Genomic DNA, 22,109 nt, shown 5'->3' on the forward strand with positions numbered 1-22,109 from the left:
TTTTAGTATCCTTGAAATTATTTCCTCTAAACAAGTCAGTATTTTCCAAAATGGGTTGATATTTTTGGTTTGTTTTAGGTCCTTGCTACTTAGCTACTGAAGAAATGAGCAGTGTTGAACAGTTGGGGATACTCTCAGATACTGAAAGAGGGAATGTACTTCCCAGAGCAATTCAATTCCTATTCAGGAATAATGTACATTCATAATATCTAAAAAGTTTAATAGTAAATTTCCTATGAAACAAACAAAAACATCTCCTTTCTACTGCGACAGCATGAAGGGGTATAGCACAAAGTCTCATTTTCTCTTTAATTCCCTATTAACGATCTGAGGAAACTGAAAACAAATGCTACAGCCATATGATACTGAAAGCAAAACAAGCTATGGTTGAGATTCTATATCGTATGGGTTGTTTTCCTAATCAGTTTTGTACCCTTTGTTTAGAATGTGGTGGCTTGAGCCAAAGATCCTGGCGTTTCAAAATGATTTAACAAAATGATTGCAGATTATCAACAGATTACATTGTTTTACAGCAGGTATTGGGCTCGCATTAAAAAAGACCGCTTAAAGAGTTTCTGAATTTGCAAACTTCGAGCCAAAAAACCCTTAATTAGTTCAAGTAGGGCCATGAGTGCATCCCTGCCAATGAATAAGTCTTGTCTCTATTAATGTTTGTTTAATTTTAAAACAAGACTGGAACTTTCAGCCCAGCTGTATCTCAAAGAATTATTTTTCGATAAGAAGAGAATTATTATCCTCATCACAAGGGCCCACTTCTTCAGGGTTAATAGAGCATGTTACACACTAGAGATGCTTCCTAATCGTTGCTCAACATAATCCATTCAGAGGACGCTGACATCACAGGAAGGTTTAGAGAGGCACAAATTTAGTCTCAGGGAGTGAAGACTACACTGAAATGAGCGCCCAGAAAACGAATCCCTTGCTCCAGCCTGTTATTTATATTATTTTCCTTCCCACCCACTCCCCTCCCAGCCCAGAAACCAGCCCAAGTTCTTAGTTCTTCACTGCTGTCTGGGAAGCTTATCTTGATTTTTGTTTCTTTTCAGGAATTCAAGTCACTGGGGTCCTGCATCTTCCTACTGACAAAGCATATCTTAAGCTGCTAGGAACAGAACTGTGATCCTACCATACAACTTCTGGCGAGGGAAACGCCTTCACTTTCACAGAGAGCCGATAAGACCGCGTGCCAGCTACAGTCTCAAACACCTGCTGCTGTCGAGGTTTCACTGTGATGAACGCTTTATCTTCGAAAAGAGAAGTGATAAATCCATTAGAAAAGACTACATTTATGTAAACAAAAGAAAACCGAAAAACGCCAACACGCTGCCTCATTCAAGGAGGGTGCAACCAATGAATAAATAGAGCTGAATTATGATCAAGGCCATCGGTGAGCCCAAATGCTGATCAGCGAATAAAATCACTTAGAAGTACTCTAACTGGTTTAATACTTGCAAAATCAAATGGTCCCAGGGATATAAAAACCCAGGGGCAGGGCAACAGAAGTAAAACACCTTAAACACCTATATTGAAACAACAAAAAAAAGTATAAAGATACTTCTAAAAATCTACCCGGCCAATGTGAATACCATGGGAGAAGGTTGTTCCACGCCCTTCTAAAATAACTAATTTGATATAAGACATCAACTGGAGAAAGTCAAAAGAATATCAAAGGCCGTTGATAGAACGGTCCCCTAGCTTCTGTTCCTTACAAGTTTTTCTTTTCAGTGGTAGAAATAAATAAGGTTTATTAAAGATTCTAAAGAGGGTGAAGTATTTTCTTTACAGAATTTGCCTACTGGAACTAAGCAAAACTATTAGGATTTCATGAGCATAAAACCAGAGATGAAAGAGCATCAATTCTAAATAATTTATCACAGCCTCTTTTTCTCTGAATCAGTAGTGCCTGAGAAATTTCTCCCAGAAAATGAAGGTAAAACGGACTGTATTTTTCTGTTTTGTTTATATGCAACACTAAATAAAGAATTTCATATAGATTCTAATACCTGACTTATTAGCCACAATAAATTTGTAAGGAAAAGATTCTCTAGCCAGTGCAAAAGTATTACATTTAAAGAACAATTAATGTGATTTGCTCTTTGGCAGGGGGGCGGAGGGGGACAAAGTTGTATTTGTTCATGACAGTGTACCTCTTGGCCAAAAGAAAATTTACTTTTTTTTTTTTTTTTTTTTAATAGAACCCTCCAATCCTGCAATGATTAGAAAGCAGAGCATGGGTTGCTTACCATATATATGCACTGAGGTGTTAACAGATTTCAATGACGGGCCGCTTTTCACATGACAAATGTACAGTCCTTTGTCTTTGTTCTGCACTTTGTTGATAACAAGAATGCTGTAGAATACATTGTTACGGGAATTGCGTCGGTCAATTCGTTGCCTTATAGAGGCTCTCTTATTTATCTAGAAAGAAAACGTGTAACAAATGTAGAAGGAGTCATTGTTTGCGCTCAGAGTTACAGCATTTCTCAGATGATTCCTCAGACTAATATTTTACACTAAGAGGCAAACCCACCCAGAGCGAGATGCTCAGAACCGACACCTCTGTCTCGATGTGTTTCCAACATGTGCCGTGGCATCACTGACTTAGCACTTCGTTTTCCTCAAATGGGCTTTCACACAAAATATCGCAACAGTTTCTCACAAGCCAGGGAGATTGGCAGGGTTATTGCCCTTATTGTAGATGAAGAAATTGAAGCATCAGAAACACTGGCCAATGTAGCCTGGGAACTTGGGTCTTCTGAGTACAAATCTAACTCTGCCCTCTAGCACCTACCTCTCTAACCAGTGACCTGTTCTCTAGGCAGTGGCATCACACACAGACTCGGGCCATGATTAGTATCTGGATTAATCACAGGGTTTCTCTTAATAAATCACCACGTGAGTTTTCTTTTGCTTCCTTTTAGAAATGAAGGGAAAGATTATGACTCCTGGCTACACCTATTAAGGCGTAATGATCCTAGTTTCATTATTTCCCTATTTGAGCAAGGCTTGCCAATATCTGCTAAATACCACTAAATGGGTCTGGGGGCCTGCAAAGCCATCAACAAGTTTAGCCAGCGATCTGGGGGGTGGGGTGGGGTGCTGTCCCATGTTTGCAGGCCTCAGGCTCAGCGGTATTAAACTGGCCACAATGACCCACTCCTGGCTTTGCGAAGATGAGGTCACTGTGCCTTTTCCTTTCATTGTTCCTTCCTTTCTTTTCTTTCTTTTTTTTTTTTTTTTAAGCATTGCATTTTATAACACATAATATGTTATTTCCTCCTCTCAGTTCGTCCCCGTGAGGAGGCATGGAAAAAGACTCTGGAAGCTGGCCAAACTAATCTCTGGGTCTTGAACTTAGCTCTCCTGTATGCCATGCTGGATAAATTCTACCCACCTGTCCTTTTACTGCCCTGTTGGAACAGACACATGTTACGCCATTTTCTCCATTCTCAGCAGCGACCACAGAGAAGACATCGATCATTGCCATCAAAAATCAGAGACTCCGTGCCCTACACGAAAGACTGAGGGACCTTCGGCAACTCTGTTCACGTCGCTATAACTTCGCCCTTCTCCCTTTGAGAAGGCTTTCCTTTCTCGGGTTCGAGTAACATTGGTATTGTTTCTGCCTTGGTACCCCTACAACTCCCCCTGGGTTTCAGAACAGGGCCATCAGCATCATCCAGCAGCCACATGTGGCTATTTAAATTAAAATGAAACAAAATTTAAAATTCGGTTCCTTAGTCCTGCAAGCCACATTCCACGTGCTATTAGGCATAGGTGGCTAGTGGTTAGCGTTTTGGACCACTTCCATCACAGCAGGTTCCACACAGCACCATTTTCGAAGGTTATGGGCACTCAGCAGATGTATTACCACACTCTCACTTAGAGTAGCAACACTGACAGGGTACAAGTTTCTTCCCTCTTTCCATGTATTAAGAGTATATGACTTCCATCAAAACCCAGAATATATTACTACAAGTAGTAGCATTTTTATTTCAACGAAACAATACCATTTTCTAGAAAACACCTTATGACTGATGAGTCAATGTGTCCCTACAGGGCACTTGTGGTACCGTTTTGTTGCTACGTTGTTCTGTTTTCATAGCAAGAAATGTATATATTGTACAGCACAGGGAATATAGCCCAATATTTTCTAATACCTGTAAATAGTGTATAATCTGTAAAAATGTTGCATCACTATGTTGTACACCTGAAACTAGGATAACACTGTAAATCAACTATACCTCAATTAAAAAAAAAAAGCTCGGGACTGATGCATTAATCTTAATTACACATACATAATTTAATCATAAGCTAACTTCATGATTGGGCCATCTGAATGACGTAACAAGTGATTTACCTGGGATATGCCACATGAATCATACAGACATACAAGAAATGGGGCTGGAACCACCGTCAGATGTTTCTTAACAGTTTATCCGAGATTCCCCGCCTATACGTTTTTAAAACAATGATTGTTTGCAAGGATGTTTAATCTGAATGGGAACCTAACTCAGCCTTCATCCTTCTCATTTTTCTGAAGGACAGAATTGCTCCTTTGTCACTTAACAAGTGGAATATTGGATGGCTGGGTTGTATTATCTTTTCCAAACATGCTCCCATCAGGTGCCTGCCTGTCTGCCAGTCTCTTAAATTAATGCGCTGACGACAACTTTTTGTTGTTGTTTTACAAAAGATAGTCCCTGCCTGGCATGTAGTGATAAATTTCTCTCTCATCTCTAAATCCCAGAGAATCATTTCCAAGGATGAAACAATCCCCTTTTCCACCCAGAATCATGCAATAGAAATACCAGCCTATACACTTCAAAACAAAACCTCCAGACATCAAAAGACCGTATCTCTGCCTATCACACTCATGAAATGTCAGGCAAGGGAAGCACCCACACCAAACCCAAAGCTTCTTGATTGACTTGAACTACCAGAGGAGTCAGAATATTCTGCCTTTTCCCACTTCAAAAACTCAGTTTAGCATTTCACTTGCTAAAACTAAACACTGTCCTATAGAAGAAATAGAAAAGTAGGTCACTCACTTCCCCAGGGTAACTCCAGGTCATCTGAACTCTTGTGTTCAAGGGAGTGGTGGCCGTGCAGTTGAGGGTGAGAGCATGACCTCTAAGTAATCTGACTGGGCTTGGCGTGCTTATTTGGACGTCTGTGATTGTGTTGGCTGCAAGCATAAGAAATCACATTTTTAAAAAAAAATCAACGTTTCATCAAGCAGATAAACCCTTGAGTATTCTGGCTTATGCTCATGCTTTCGGAACATCACTTACTTTGTCGAAGCGTGAGATAGTTTGTCTTGTACTCATGTCCGTTGACTGTTGTTTCACAGGTCAGAAGCCCTATTTCTTTGTATGTTGCATTTGATATTATAAAGCCCTTCCTACTGTCCCACGTTATTCTTTTTCCATCAGGGATCAGAGTATCAAATGGAAACTGGAAAAAAGAAGAAACATGCTTTCACAAAATCGTATTAGCGCTGTGATAAGAGATTCCCTCATAGTTTGTGAAAATGTAATTTTTACCGCAACTAAGAATAGTGCAGGCAAAAACTCCAGGTTGTCATAATTGGTTTAGTTTTCTTTGCATGTAGGAAACGATACATTAACTATGACAAATTATAGTAAGCAGGATAGTTTGTTATTAGTCTTAGCAACAAGCTGCACCCACCTAGGGTAGACCTAGTGGTCATGTCAGAATTCTAGCGGGAGTGCCCGTATCACTTTGGCCTCTGGGAATCTCTGTAATAAACTGGTCTGATACTCAATAGAAAATTAATTAGGATTTTTTCCATTAGGGCTGCCAGGTTATCCTCTTGGTCTCATCATCAGGAGCTTTTAACAAGCCATACCTTGTCCTCTCATTTTGCATGATTTGTTAGAGGTGGCTGTCTTAAAAGGACTGTACAGGGCTTCCCTGGTGGCGCAGTGGTTGAGAGTCCGCCTGCCGATGCAGGGGACACGGGTTCATGGCCTGGTCCGGGAAGATCCCACATGCCGCGGAGCGGCTGGGCCTGCGCGTCCAGAGCCTTTGCTCCGCAACAGGAGAGACCACAACAGTGAGGGGCCCGCGTACCGCAAAAGACAAAAAAAAAAAAAAAAAAGGACTGTACATAATTCCTGGTCCCCCAAGATTCATAGCATTAACTTGGCACTCACTGGGGTTATCCCTCTGGGGAAGACTGAGGGTACTGACTCTGCACCTGGAAGGGAGGCGCCCAGAAGCAGAGGCTCCTGACCATGAAGAGAGCCGAAAACGGATGTGAGGCCAGAGAGTTATGAATGAAGTGCTCGCAAATCCCTAGAAGTATTCCCAAACACAGTGAGGCCGAGCAGAAGTAAAGAGCCCACGATCTGATTCTCTGCTTATGCCTTCTCCTATGTATCAAGGACTTAATTTACACCTTCCACCTTGGGATTAGACTTTGTAAAGGGCCACTGTCTCATAGAGCAGCCCAGCCAAATTCCCCTGATGCCAGATTGGCAGCCAACTCCAGGGGCAGTGGTCTGACAACTGCTTTCATCCCCAGCTGGAAAAGGGGGAAAAAAAATCAGATCACCTCCTCACAACAGATTATAAAGATTCATAGCATTAACTGCCATAAAGAAGTTTCAAATCCTTTCTCTCTTCTTTAAAAAGAGCACACACCTTACATCACTCTATCCACAATATCCTTTATATATATTGCTTGTGGAAGGAGTGAATCTGACTGGGATTTGTGATCTGATGGCAGAGATTTCTATTCCAAAAGCACTAGTTGCCTCTCCCAGTGAATATGTCTGCATTGGTGTATGTTACCAGAGCGTTACGTGGGTTTGACATGAATTGCATCCTGTTTATGAAGAACTGAAAGCAATTAAAGGATGCATTTCATGTTTTAGTAAATTAGGATGCTACCTGTAAACTTAGGAATGCCCTGCATTCCGTGGTGGTGGTGGGGGAAAGAACCTTCTAACCTGGTGCAAACTATTAAAGGAAAAACTCAGAAAAATATAAGTCAGGGATTGAAATCTGGGATGCTTTAAAAACATGTGAAAACAACCACATACTGAACCTACAAGAAAGGTTGGCTGACGGACTTGGTCTGCACAACTTAAAAATACATTAAATTTTCCTCTGAAGTGTTTCTCTTACTCTATCCATTACTGCCACTAGTTGTAGTTCACTGACAAAGTCACTTTATTTCTAGCTGACAAGAGCTAAAATAGCAAAAGACTACAAAGCTCATCAGCTGTGGCGGTGTGTGTGTCATAAAGAGGCAGACGGATGGGCAGTCTGGAGACAATGCTGAACAGGGAGGCTTGTCTCCAGCTGACCGGGGCTCTGCTGAAGCAGGCATGGGAGAAGGCGGGAGCAGCAAGTTAGAAGAGAAAGGACAGTGAGAGAAAACGATCTTCTGTTAATTTCATGTCAGCATATATGTGTAACAGGTTAGAATATTTTCAAAATATATGTGATAAACCAAAATCCTGGTTAGACTGTTATGCTTCTCTCCCTTTTTTTTTTTTGTATTATAGATCTGGGTGGGAAAACACAGAAGATAAGCTTTCCCTCCCAAAATGTTTGCAGGTGGGAGTCTGGGAAAGTTCCTCCAACAGACAAGCGATCTGCATTAGGGCGAAAAGGCAAGGGGTGTGCGTGAAAAGAGAAGTTTCATATCCTCATGGTTTGTTCCATATTAGTCACAGACCAATTATCATCTCGGACTCAGAGGGGTAATGCCAGGCTATGGAAAACACCATGATAATAAATTGATTATTGGGCATTAAACTGTTGGATACGTAACGTGAACAGCTAATCCTTGAACAGGCCTTGCCTGTGCCAGGCATGATCCTAAGGGCCTTCCGAGCACCTCAGGTAGCCTTCCTAACAGTAAGGCTACTGTAAGGCTATACAGGTTCAGTAAGGCTCTACCAGTAAGGCTATACAGGTTCCCTGTAACCTCTCCCATCTCTCCAGTGAGGACTCTGATGTGCAGGGAGGGAGGTCTGATAACTTGCCCATTCTCCAGCGGGTTAAGTGGTAGTGGCGGGGGGTGGGGGGTGCAGAAAGAATCCAGGTGGTGTGGCCCCAGCCCCGGCTCTGAACCACTCTGCCCCGCCTCCTATGCAAACTAAACCGTTAGCAAAGGATGGCAGGAACATGGAGTTAGAAGACAGGACACGGGCTCCAATGCCCAGTGTGGCCTGTGGCCTGGACATCCCTGGAACTCCCTGGGAACCTCAGTTTTTTCTTCCACCAAGTGAGTTTGACCCTGCTGGCATTTCCAGCTCCAACATACTACAATTTTATATTTCCTGGCGATGACACCCAGTTGTGATGGAAGCCGAGACCTGTCACTGATGGACTATATTGAAGATTTAAATCAACAACTTGGGGGAGTGAATGCAAGGGGAGGAGACAGGGAGACACCTCATCACATTTCAGGATTCAGGGTCAACAGGTGATACTGAAAATCACTCTGAACTCATTCAACTTGAGGACCATCACCACCAAACCCTTGCTGAGTCCCTACCTCTGCGTGATGGGCAGTGCTCGGTGCTGCCTGGGGACAGCCTGCACTTTTCCTCTGAAAGCTCTAAGCTCTCAGGAGCCACTGGAGTTTTCCATGTGGGAAGTTTTTATCCAACTCTCAGACTCAGCACAGGCCTAAAGTTACTGCAGCTGGCATGTCACATTTTAGGGGTTTTATTAGATTTCACTCTGGATCTTTTTCCTTCTCTACATGCACAATTATATAACATAATATGAAGAAAATCTCATTTATAGCTTTTTTTTTCCCCTAAGAGGTTAAATTTGGATGCCCATCGGAAGATAAGCCTTTTGTTACAAGGAACGTCCCAACTCAAACCAAAGCGAGAGCTCTTAAATGCCTGGCGAGTCAGGTACCCTGCCTGACAGTTCTTCCTTCAGCAAAAATCTGCATTATTAATTTGTATACACGATAGAATTGGTTTTTCTGACATTTACAGACATTCGAATTTGTGGCAATACATAAAAATTTTCATGATTGTAGCTCTTTCATTATTCACACAGATTTATGCTCAAGACATTATCCTTTTAGTCCCTTTAAGTACACGCAGGGGTATAACGCCTAACACTTACATAGTAAAAAGCTGTTACAGAAAAGTCCGCCGAGAAAGCCGAAATGTCTCTTAGATAACTATTCCAGAGACAGAAAACAACTCAAAATTCAGTATGCTCCCTTGCAGTAAAAATCTTGTGAGAGGAGCACTGCTCAGTTTTACCTTTTTTAAAGTAACAGTGATGTTGGGGGATGTAACCCGGCAGGGGATGACGACCTCCTTCCCTTCGGTCATATTTACAATTTCCGGGATTTCACTGTGCATCTCTAAGAAAGGTCTACCTGTATCTGAACAAGAAGAAAATGAAAACACATAAACATAAATGATTGTATTATGAACATGCAGACACTGCAGCTGGCAAGGCAGCATTGGGCACCAGCAGTTCCATCATTCTCCTTTCAGGTAACCCATAAATCCACATTCTTCTCTTAGAATCTGGCGCTCTGTGTTTCTGTTTCTCTAAGAAAACCGAATTCCTTATTCAGGTCTTAGCCTTCCTTCCATCAGGGAGCCCTGATGCCTTACTTTGCAATTGTGACCTGGCGGGTGGGGGGAACAGTAAAGGTGAATATTCTGCATAAACTGCTTTCCACAGCTATGCTAAGTGCCTCAGGAAGCGCCCTCCAGAGCCTTTGTAAGAAGTCAGAGGGGGCGGGTACAAGGGCCCTCTGTCTTAGGAGCACAGATGACAGCGGATAGCAGCAAGCTGAGGTGTCAAGTTGGAGAGAGGATTAGCATTTGAATGACAGAAGCACATGCCTTCGCTGTTTTCTAGAGCTTAATGGCACACTAATAAGATGAGAAGGTCCGAGCTACTTCGGGGGAGGGGGCGGGCTAAAGGCAGGAGCAGCAGTGCGAATACCGCGTTTATTTCACGTGTATGTGACATCCGTTTGTTTAGCAGGCGCTGCACATCTACGAACAGCAAAGCGTGCGGAAGTGACACAAAGAGGTCTGGAAAGGGCTTTACCTAATCACCGAGAGACCACCCTTAAAAGTACGGCATTGCCGACCACAAACTGGCACTTGCCATCTACCTTTACAAGGATTAAATCATGAGCCGCTGCAGCTGCTGAACTTCAACACCACCTGAAAGGAGCTCAGGGTGGAGATCAGGAATGAGGCGCTCTGTGCTCTGGGGAAAACTGGCAGAACAGGTCTTCAGATAGTTAGATATTTTATGAGCCCAATTTTTGCATCTCCTTGTATCTAGAAAAGCACTAAAATTCTTCAGGGTGACGTCTGCTCCTCCTGACTAGAGGCAGGCTTCCGCAAAAAGTATGTGCTTGGTCACAGGTACTCCCTCTTCACACCAAAATCATATATATACCCACCTTCTCCCCTGTCTCTTTGGAGCTGTTTCTCAGAGCTCTCTGAAATGCTGCCTCCCGGGCTATAGTCCTCATTTTTGCCCCAGATGAAACTTAATTCACAACTCTCATGTTGTGCACTTGTTTTCAGTTGACAGAATTTTGCCAGTCTCAGGGGTCAGAAGGACTCAAACCACCCGAGCGGCTTCCCTGCAATACCTCTAGGGACCGGAATGAGCATCCTTTCAGAAACATTCTCACAGTCCACTGTGCCCTTGCCCTTGGGATGCCACTGACAACGATCCCTTCAGGAGATACTGTGCTCTCAGCTTCTCCCCTTGGCTCCAGCCTTCTGTGCCCAGGTGGAGAGAAGTCCTGTGAGGACTCTCTGTCTGGACCCTCACCTGCTTGCTGTGGTTTAGGAAGCTCATCCTGGATGCCGAATGGAGAACGAAGTGGAGAAAAACAAGAGCATGAAGGAGGCCATGGCTGCCTGGACTAAATGGGGGCTGCAGACATTGTTATGGATTGAACTTTGTCCCCGCCCCCAAAATGATATGTTCTACCCCCCCAGTACTTCAGAATGTGACCTCATTTGAGTCAAATAGGGTCACTGCCAATAGAATTACTTCAGTTAAGTAGGGTGGGACCCTAATCCAATATGCCTGGTGTCCATATAAGACGACGGCCACGTGAGGACAGACATACAGGGAGAACGCCACGTGGGGACAAAGCAGAAGGGGAGCGATGCAGCTGCAGGTCAAGGATCGCCGGCTGCCAAGGATCGCCACCCCCAGAAGGTAAGGAGAGCCAAAGAAGGATCCCCTACAGGCTTCAGAGGGAGCATGGCCCTGGTGCCATCTTGAGTTTCTAGAATGTGAGACAATAAAGCTCTGTAGTTTTAAACCCTCCTCCCCGCCGCCCCCCCAGAAGTGACAACGCTGTAGCCTGCTGAAGGTGAGAAAGCGTGACATACACTAGAGGGGGCCCTAGAGAGACCGATCGCCACAGCCTATCTTGGATGCCCTGAGACACAGATCCCTACTGGTCGTCTGGGAAGCCTCGCTGGGCCAGCCCTTCCTGCTTCTACCGTCTGCGCCCCAGCCCGTCTCAGCGGCTTTGCCAACATCCCCAGGACTCTCGTCTTACAGCACTTATAACACTTCTTCTCTGGCTACACATGGGATGATGAATTCCTAGGAGAGGAAACAGACGGTATTCATCTCTGCCTCATGTGTATTAAGTGAATGAACACATGAATGAATTGCTCTCCAACCCTGTCATTTTACAGATGAGAAAACAGAAGCGTAAACAGGTTATAGTGCCTTGTCTCCCTGTGAACAGAGCCAGGCCCAGAGGCCAGTTTCTCCTGAGCTCCAGCCCAGGGCTCCTTCCCTGCCCCCATCCCCTCATCACTGGGCCCGCCTCCCCCCATCATAGGAAGGGCCTTCGTGGCAACTGTTTTTCAGAGATAGGATGATTGTCTCAGTTCCCATGTGCTATGCCACACTACCCAGTGTTGCAGGAATTCTGAGAGGTCGCTCACCGAGGGACAGGGCTGGGGTGGGGGCAGGCTTTGAGATGGGCCCAGCATGAGGCTCAGAGTCGGGATGGATGGGTAGCGGGGAGGCAACAGATCTTGGTTAAGAGCACACACTTTAGGAGAATTCCCTGGCTGTCCAGTGGTTAGGACTCTGCGCTTTCACTGCCGCTGAGGGCGCGGGTTCAATCCCTGGTCCCGGAAAGCCGCAAGGTGTGGCCAAAAAAAAAAAAAAACCACACACACTTTATAACCGGGGTTCAAATCCTAGCTCCATCCCTTCCTAGCTGTGAGCCTGTGGGAAAACCATTCTACCCTCTGTGCCCCGTTTGTAACATCTGCCCCAAAGGGTTACTATGAAGGTGACATGAATTCATACATGTAAAGTGCTTAGAATGGTACCTGGCAGACAGTACAATACTATGTATGTGTTAGCCGTTAATTTTCTTCTTCTTATGAGAGATTTGGACTTACGGAGAGAGGGCGGTTAGGATATATGAAAATCCTAAATCATACTCATGATCTAAACTATAAAAAGTACAAATCTATATTCATATAATGGCATAGAAAAAAGGCAAAATGAATACACTAACATGTTAGCAATGATTATCTTTGAGTGTTATGGGTCGTTATTATTTTCTTATTTACCTTCTGTATTTGTCAGATTTTCTAGGATGATCATGTATTATTTTATAATAAGATTCAAAATTATTGCCTTTAAGTCTCAAATTCTAAAGCACCATCCAGTTTTACTTGAGGAAAACTATACATTTTGTATTTGATTTACTGCGGTTTTGCCCAGTATACTAGAAGGAGACATTAACTACCGCATTTGTAGCTACATGTCTGTTAGGAAGGCTCAGTGGGTGTAGCATCTGGAGAGAGGAAAAGTTAATTATACAGAGACAAAGATTCACTTATCAGCACGAAATTCCTCCCCTGAATAAAATTGCTGAGCTAGACATCCAGGCAGGGACTATTGGGACTTGATCATTCCTTTCCTTCCTCCTGTGAGTCTATATTTTTGTCTCCTTTGTGAGTCCCAAGGTAAACACAAACACCAGGAAATGGTTTAATTCACGTAACCAAACGGTAAATCCTTCACATTTAATTTACTGTCTCCTTAAGCAACCATTTTCAACAAAGGACACGGGCATAAAAAGTTCCTGCAGGAAACAGTAGACCTCAGCGCAGTCATTTTTAGGCCTATGAATGCCAACCCCAAATGAAAATAGAAGCGGCTAATGCAACGTGCCTTTGAATTGTGCCTTTCCCTTGCTCACTTTGGATCCCTCAAACACTTGAATTTCATGATAGCTACTGGCCTTTAAAAGCCAATACCAATTTTAGCACTGGGCCCACTGTTCAGAAATATCAGAACTTCAATGATTTGTGTCCATCCCAGCACAATTCAAAACACATCATCTGTAGCACAGTTAATCGTGGCATTTTAAATCCGCTATGTTTGCAAATGAGCTTATGCCTGTAGATACACACCCATACACCCACACACAGAATATTCTCCAGGCTTATTAATAGTATATTTCCTCTGCAATTTGTTTCAAGGAAGGGCTAAGAATGAACTTGCCTGACATATTATAATACAAACATTTTTTGTTTTGTAGGACCACAGTTACAGAAGAGGTCAAGGTTCCATTAATATCACCAGTAAAACCACTTACTACTCCCAAAGGACGCATTTGTCTTTGTCACAGAATTAAAAATGACTTCCAAACCCAGCCAGCGCTGCAGAGTGGTTTCCTGAGACCAAATTGGCTGGCTGTTGAAAGAGTGAGGAAGAGCTGCTCCAGAGATTGCCGGTGTACCCGCGGTGCAGACACACTGTCACCAGGGACTCATGCCAACACCAGCGACGGGGAGGTCATGCCACCCTCCCCTCTCTGAACTCTTAGAACTCAAAGCAGTGACAGGAAACTGGCACAGAATATGAGGTTTTCTCATCCAGTGGGAGTAGCTGGGCTGTCATCTTTCAGGACAACAAGCAGGCTAGGACATAGGGAAAGGAAAGATCAAACAGGGATCCTTGTTCAGAATGGTATTACATGTTTTTTCCTTTTAAAATCTGTCATCACTCTGGCACATCAGGGCACGCAGACACAGAGGCCCCAGCACGGCAATCCTCATGCCACTCCACTTCCCAATGGCATCGCCTGGGAGTTCTTCTACTGGGTTTGGAGCAAGTGAATGACCCAAGGATTTTAGGGAGCTTTTCAGACTTGAAGAGGAGTTCAAGAGTAAACATCTTGTTTCCTAGCACTTGTTCATTCCCATGATTTTCATAAACTTTTTCTTGATTTCCTTTCCCTTTAATTTCATTTTCCTTACCTATAAGTCCTGGTCAGGAGGACTTCTAGTTATTTTCAAGGAGGATGTGATTTTAATTTATTGAGGACGAAGTGAAGAAGATAAGAAACTAATTAACCAATCCCATGAAAAGGATTCTACCTAGACATGAGAGTTTTCACATCGCGCAAGTCTTTGTGTTGTGGACCATTCCTAGTGCTCAAGGACAGTTTGTTGACTAGTGAAATAGTTCATTTGAAATATGAGCAAAAAAAAAAAAGAAAGAAAGAAAGAAAGGAGGCAATTTCTTCTTGACTTTCATTGCCCATCAAAGCTTTTGAGAATTCAAAAAAGAGCTTTGGAGCAACCACAAGAAAGCTGAAATAGCTATACTAATATTAGATGAAATAAACTTTAAAACAAAGTATGTTACTAGAGATAAAGAGGGCATTTTGTAGTAATTATAGGGTCAATCCAGCAGGAAGATACAATAATTATAAATATATATATGCAACTAACAACAGAGTGCCAAAATACATGAAGGAAAAACTGACAGAATTGAAGAAAAATAGAAAATTCAACAATAACAGATGAAGATTTCAATATCTTACTTACAATAATGGACAGAACAACTAGACAGATGATTGAAAAGGAAAGAGAGGACTTGAACAACACATAACCAACTAGACTTAACAGATATAAACAGAACATTCCACCCATCACAGCAGGATATACATTCTTCTCAAGTGCACATGGAACATTCCCCAGGATAAACTACATACTAGGTCATAAAACAAACTTCAATAAATTTAAAAGGATATAAATAACACAAAGTATGTTCTCTAAACTACAGTGGAATGACATTAGAAACCAATAAGTGAAAGAAACTTGAGAAACTCACAAATATTTGGAAATTAAATAACACACTCCTAAGTATCTAATGAATCAAAAAAGAAATCAAAAGGAAAATTAGAAAATACTTAGAGAATGAAAATAAAGACACAACATACCAAAACTTATGGGATGGAGCTAAAACAATGTTTACAGGGAAATTTACAGCGGTATGCCTATGTTGAAAAAGGGAGAGAGATTTCAAGTCAATAACTATCTTCTACCTTAGAACTCTAGATAAGGAACAGCAACCTAAACCTAAAGAAAAGAGAAGGGAGGAAATAATAATAAAGATTAGAGTGGAAATTAGCAAACCAGAGAACAGAAAAACAATAGAAAAAATTCCATGAAACCAAAAGCTAGTTTTTTGAAAAGACAAACACAATTGACAAACCTTTTGCCAGACAAGCCAAGAGAAAAGACAAACTAAAAAAATCAGAAAAGAAACTGTAGATATTACTACGAACATTACTAAAATAAAAAAAGCATTATAAAGGAATAGTATAACTGTATGCCAATAAATTAGATACCAGATGAAATGGACAAGTTCCTAGAAAGACAAAAACTACTGAAACTAGCTCAGCAAGAAACAACCTGAATACACCTGTAAGTAAAGAGATTAAATTAGTAATCAAAACACTGTCTACAAAGAAAAACCCAGGCCCAGATGGCAAGTGGATTCTATCAGACATTTAAAGAAATAATACCAATTCTTCACAAACTTTTCTTAAAAAATAGAACAGAAGGGAAAACTTCCCAATTCATTTTATGAGGCCAGTATTACCCTGATACCAAAACCAAAGACATCACAAGGAAACTACAGGTCAATATCTTTTATGAATGTGGATGCAAAAAACTCAACAAATTCCTAACAAACTCATTACATATAAAAGAATTATGTACCATAACCAAGTGGGATTTGTTCCAGGAATGCAAGGTTCGTTTAACCTCCAAAAATCAGTGTCATTAATATACCATATCAATACAATAAAAAAACCTATATGATCATTTCACAAGGTGCAGAAAAAGCATTTGACAAAATCCAAACCCCTTTCATGATAAACACAGTCAACAAACTAGGAATAGAAAGGAACTTCCTCAATCTGATAAAGGGCATACACCAAAAAAACCTAACAGCTAACATCACACTTAATGGTTAAATACTGGATGCTTTCCCCCTAGGATTAGGTACAAGACAAGGTTGTCCACTCTCACCACTTCTATTCAACATTGCATTAGGGGTTCAATGGCTATAATGGCTATTATGAAAACTGCTGCAATAAACATTCCAGCCAGTGCAATTAGGCAAGGAAAAGAAATAAAGGGCACCCAGATTTGAAAGGAATACATTTTCTCTATATTCAAATGACATGATTTGTATATAGAAAATCCTAAGGAATCTACTAAAAAACTATCAATTGGAACTAGTAAATGAATTCAGCAGATTTCAGGATTCAAGATCAACATACAAAAAAGAATTATGTACCTCTATGTACTTGCAATGAACAATCTGAAAATAAAATTTTAAAAATTCATTTAAAATAGCGTCAAAAAGAATAAAACACTTAGGAATATACTTAACAAAAGAAGTGTGAAACTTATGCTTTGAAAACTGCAAAATGTTGTGGAAAGAAATTAAGGATCTAAAAAACTGGAAAAATCTCCAATGTTCGTGAATTGGAAGACTTAATATTGTTAAGATGGCAGTGCTCCTCAAATTGATCTGTAGATTCCACACAATCCCTATCAGAATGCCAGCTGACTTCTTTGTAGAAATTGACAAGCTGATTCTAAAATTCAGAATTGAAAGGGATCCAGAAGTGCCAAAACAATCTTGAAAAAGAACAAAGTCTGAGGACTTGCTCTTCTCAATTTCAAGAGTTACTACTAAAACTATAAACAACAATGATTAAGACAGGATTGTACTGGCATAAAGACAGACATATAGATCAACGGGGTAGACTAAGAGTCCAGAAATAAGCCCACGAGTCCATGGTCAGTTGGTTTTCGACAAGGCTGTCAAGACCATTCAATGGGGAAAGATCTGTCTTTTCAACAAATGGTGCTAGGGCAACTCCATGTGCAAAATAGAATTGGACTTCTACGTCACACCATATATAAATATGAACTCAAAATGTATCAAAGGATTAAGTTTAAGAGGTAAAATTGTAAAACTCTTAAAAGAAAGCACAGAGGTAATCTTCATGATCTCAGATTTGGCACTGGATTCTTATATATGATACAAGCAACAAAAGAAAAAAATAGATCAATTGGACTTCATCAAAATTTAAAACTTTTGTGCTTCAAAGAATACTACCAAGAAAGTGAAAAGAGAATGCCCAGAATGCGAGAAAATATTTGAAAAGTATCTATCTGATAAGAGATTTGTATCTAGAATATATATTTATATATCTAGAATACATTAAAATCTAGACATAGATATATGTATCTTAATACATATCTCTAAATTATATGCCTAGAGTATAAAATATATATTTATAATATATAACTATATAAAATATATTAATACATATTAACAACAAAAAGTTGAAGAACTCTTACAACTCAGTAACAAAGACAAATAACCCAATTTAAAAAATGGAAAAGGGATCTGAATAGACATTTCTTCAGAGAAGATGTACAAATAATCAATGAGCACATGAAAAGATGCTCAGCATCCCAAGCCATCAGGGAAATGCACATCGAATCCACAATGAGATACTGCCTCATATGCACTAGGATGGCTACAACAGAAAGAAATGATAACAATTATTGGTGAGAATTTAGAGAAACTGGAACCCTCATAAGCTGCTGGTGGGAATGTAAAATGGTGCAGCCACTTTGGAAAACAGTCTGGCAGTTCTTCACATCGTTAAGCATACAGTTACCATTATGACCTGGCATTTCCTCCCCTCGGTATCTACCCTAGAGAATAAAAACTTATATACACACAAAAACTTGTATAACGAATGTTTATTGCAACATTATTCATAATAGTCAAAAGATGGAAACAATTCAAATGTCCATCTACGGATAAATGTATAGCTAAAACGTGGGAGACCCATACAATACAGTGGAATATTATTTGGAAATTTAAAAAAATGAAGTGCTGATGAGAACCTGCTGTATAGCACAGGGAACTCCACTTCACTTCGCTGTACAGTAGAAACTAACAACATTATGAAACAATTATACCCCAATTAAAAAAATAAATGAAGTGCTGATACATGGTACAGCACAGATGAACCTCAAAACATTATGCTGAGTGAAAGAAGCCAGCACATATATGTGAACACTGGTGATGTGGTAATGGCTACATGTCTGTCCGTGTGCTAAAGAAAATTAAATTGTACAATTTAAAAAGCTGAATTGTATGGTATGTGAATGGTATCTCAAAAAGCTTATTTTGAAAGAAAACAGAACTTTGGGCTCTTTCTCAGAAATGGTGACCCACTGTTTCCTGAGCTGGAACTTTTCCTGAAGATCATCCAGTGCAAACTCCTTACCTTCTGGGTCTTTTCAACCTTTCTCTCCCATTCCCGTTTGCATTCGAGGAGGCCACTCACACAAAAAAAGGAATTTTCTCCTGTGACAAAGTCATTTTGATTGTAAACATGTAGTTTAGTTCCCCTTGGCAGCCCCAGGTCAGCAGGGAGCATAGTGAAACATCTCTGCCTTCATTCAGCTGGGAGGTTACTACTTGCCTGGTGTATCTGAGTATTATGGTCCACACAGCATTTCCTAGTGAGTTATCCCAGTTATCAGTCAGATCTTCATCTTGATCAATTAAAGCACCTCAAAAGAAAAGAAAGAAAAAGAGAAAGCTAGGCAGGAAGGTAAGAAGGAAGAGAGGGGAGAAGGAATGGAAGGATGGATGGATGGATGGATGGATGAAGGAAGGAAAGACGGGAGGAAGGAAGCAAATGAGACAGAAATAAAGGAGAAAGGAAAGGAGAAAGCAAGCAGCTCTGACGGACAACCACAACTCCTTCTTCTACTGCCAAGGTGTGGGGCCATGTCCCAAGTTCTATCATTCCCAGCTCTGCCTCTGAATCATAAAACTGTAAAACTGTTAAGGGACTCATATGATACCCCAACACTGACTCTCATGTTGTAGAAGAGGAAACTGAGCCCCAGAGAGAAGGAGAGACCTTCCCACAAGCACAGGAATAGTACAAATGGCTGAGCCACACCTGCATTCAGGTGTCCTGGTCCTAGACCATCCTCTCTCCACCACACCAAAATCCAGCCCTGACCCTCCTGAATGACTTGGGAGTGACAACTACACCTTCAAATACCCGACCAATGGGATGGAAGGAAGGAAGCATGGAGGGAAGGGAAGATGGCACCGAGACAGGGACAACATGGGATCTTCTGGCAGGAGCTCAGAAATAGGAAATGACAGACTGGTAAGAAATTCTCACTATGAACATCAAGCCTGAGTCATTGGACCCTCTGCTTAGCTCTCTCTGCTGTAAGGTGCTGGGGGTCCTTTAGGGGGGCCTCTGTGACCACCTCAGGACCAAGAGCAGACAAACCAGAGAAAGTCCTGTCCTATGGAGCCTAGAGATGGAAGTCCTTCCAAGCGGACAGTCATCCTCCAGTGCAGGGGGGTGCTTGCTCGCTGGGACACAGGTTCTCCTAGAGGGCAGCTGCCCATCAGGAGAACATTCCCTCCAGGGTCATGCACTGTAGGAGTCGGGAACCAGGGTTCTGTTGAGGTCAGGCACTGCCACCCTGCGACGCTCTGGGGCTCAATTTCCTCTAGAAAATGTGACAGGCACTTTCCTGCCCCCAAACCTGTGATTGGTTATGCATGCACGTGAAATGTCCACACTGGGAGCAGCACACTGACATCCCTCCGGGGGGGCGGGGGGAGAGGCAGGGAAGGCAAAGGGGGCGGGGTAGCCGTACGCGAGGCGGTAGGGGGGGTGGCCTGTTGAGAATGTGAGGCCACGTCTGGAAGGGGCAGCCCCTGCTTGTGCAGCCAGCTGTTGCCAAGTGGGAATACAGGCCAGCGTGGCTCGAGTTTCCAGTTTTTAAAGATGAGTAGGAAATCAGATTTTTATGTGAACTCCTCCAATTATTAACTACTGGCAGCGAAAAGCACTACGCCTGCCAATCAAAACGTATGTCAGCTGCATCTGGCCCGCACACTTCCAGTCTGCAGCCCATCACTGCCCTCCATGGCCCCCCCCACAAAGTTCCAAGGGAGTCATGGGTGGGGAAGCTCAGCAAGACCGTGTTGCCAAGAGCAGGCACCTCAGAGTCAACCAGACCTGGGTCCGAAGCTTGACTTGGGAGCTTACACAAAGTACCCAAACTTGAATGTGGTATTAAATTTCTTCAACTTTCCTGTAGAAGGAGACTGATAATAGAATTTTTCCCGTTGGGTTTCAAGGATGAAATGAGATGATGTATGGTAATGAACCTCAGCCAGGGATCAATAAATGATAGAGGTGCACACTAGGCCCTACCCACATCTCAACAGTGGAAAGGCCTTGGGGCATCAGCTTATCCAATCCCACCAAGTGAGCACCTGTGCTGTGCTTGAAAACCTAGACGCACGGGGAACTCACCACCTCCCAAGACAGGTCGTTCCACTGTTGGATAGCTTTAGACGTTAGACAGTGTTTTCTTACATCGAGCTGAAATCTGCCTGTCTTGACTTCTTTCATTCTTAAATAGTAGCTCTGCCATCTAGGATTATAAAGATGAAGCTTAATCGCTTTCCCACATAGGAAAACTTTGAAGGAGACAATCACACACTCATGTCTCCTATTTTCCCACCTAATTCTTTACTTTTTTAAACATTTCTGTTCCTTTAGTTGTTCCTTGCCAGTGAAAATAAGAAAACCGTCAAATTACTTAACACCCACAACCCGGTGAGGCAGGTACCCATTTTACAGATGAGGAAAATGAAGTTTGGGGGACAGGTTAAGGAATTTGCTCGGAATTCCTGTCTTCATTGTCCCTCTTGAAATGTAAACTGAACATGACTAGCACCACCTTTCTCCTGAACCCCATCGATTTGTTAATGCAGTTCAGGGCTGGGTTCCTTTTCTTGGTGAACGTGGCGTCAACTAGACGCCTGAAGTCTTTCTCGCATGTGTTGTCGCAGACGCCACCTCCCGCAGCCTCCTCGTAGTCCTACAGTGGTGAGCGGGCTTTGCAAGCCAAATACAGTCCTTTACACTTCTGCCTGTCAAATCTCATTTGGTTAATCCCAGGTCACAGTTCTAGTCAGTTGAACATTTTTTGGACAGTGATTCTGTCACGTGACATGTGCATCTTTGCCCCCGATTTGGCTCCTTTGCTCCGTGTGCCCTTCGTTTCCTCATTAACGCCCAGGAGGCCAGGTGAGACTAATATAAATTTTAAAACCTCATGTTTGGGCTTCCCTGGTGGCGCAGTGGTTGAGAGTCCACCTGCCGGTGCAGGGGACACGGGTTCGTGCCCCGGTCCGGGAGGATCCCACGTGCCGCGGAGCGGCTGGGCCCGTGAGCCATGGCCGCTGAGCCTGCGCGTCCGGAGCCTGTGCTTCGCAATGGGAGAGGCCACAGCAGTGAGAGGCCCGCGTAACGCAAAAAAAAAAACCCACCAAAAAACAAAAAAACCTCATGTTTGTTTCATTTAGCAAACACCTGTGAGCACCTCCTACTTGGCTGGAGCCATTAGGGTGAGCAAGACAGTCGGTGCTGTTCCTCACAGAACAGGTGAGTCCTACGTGAGGAGGGGGTCAAACCTAGACTGGGGGGCCTGAGGAGCTTCCCAGGACGGGTGTTGTTTAACTCAAGACCTGAAAAATAAGTGCCAGAACGCTGGTGCAGAAGAGTGGGGGAGGGGTGGGGAGGGGTGGGGTGTCCCCGGCAGAGCATCCTCGGTCCAGGCCCCTCTTCCTTCTCTCTTCCCATAGTGCTTTACAATACGGCTAGC

General features: G+C 42.6%; 1 protein-coding gene across 2 annotated transcripts in view; it reads right to left on the reverse strand.

Annotated features, from left to right (window-relative positions):
- FLT1 (fms related receptor tyrosine kinase 1) overlaps positions 1–22,109 on the reverse strand; it is a 177,545-nt gene that overhangs the window by 116,117 nt on the left and 39,319 nt on the right. For both annotated transcript variants that reach the window (XM_060080177.1, XM_060080178.1), the window contains exons 4-8: positions 9,291–9,415; positions 5,316–5,478; positions 5,073–5,209; positions 2,265–2,439; positions 1,148–1,265 (exon numbers count right to left, since the gene is read on the reverse strand). In XM_060080177.1, the coding sequence (XP_059936160.1) occupies positions 1,148–1,265; positions 2,265–2,439; positions 5,073–5,209; positions 5,316–5,478; positions 9,291–9,415 (718 nt within the window). The remainder of the gene's footprint in view (positions 1–1,147; positions 1,266–2,264; positions 2,440–5,072; positions 5,210–5,315; positions 5,479–9,290; positions 9,416–22,109) is intronic.

The sequence above is a fragment of the Mesoplodon densirostris genome, chromosome 17 (assembly GCF_025265405.1).
Source record: "Mesoplodon densirostris isolate mMesDen1 chromosome 17, mMesDen1 primary haplotype, whole genome shotgun sequence".
NCBI classification, from domain to species: domain Eukaryota; kingdom Metazoa; phylum Chordata; class Mammalia; order Artiodactyla; family Ziphiidae; genus Mesoplodon; species Mesoplodon densirostris.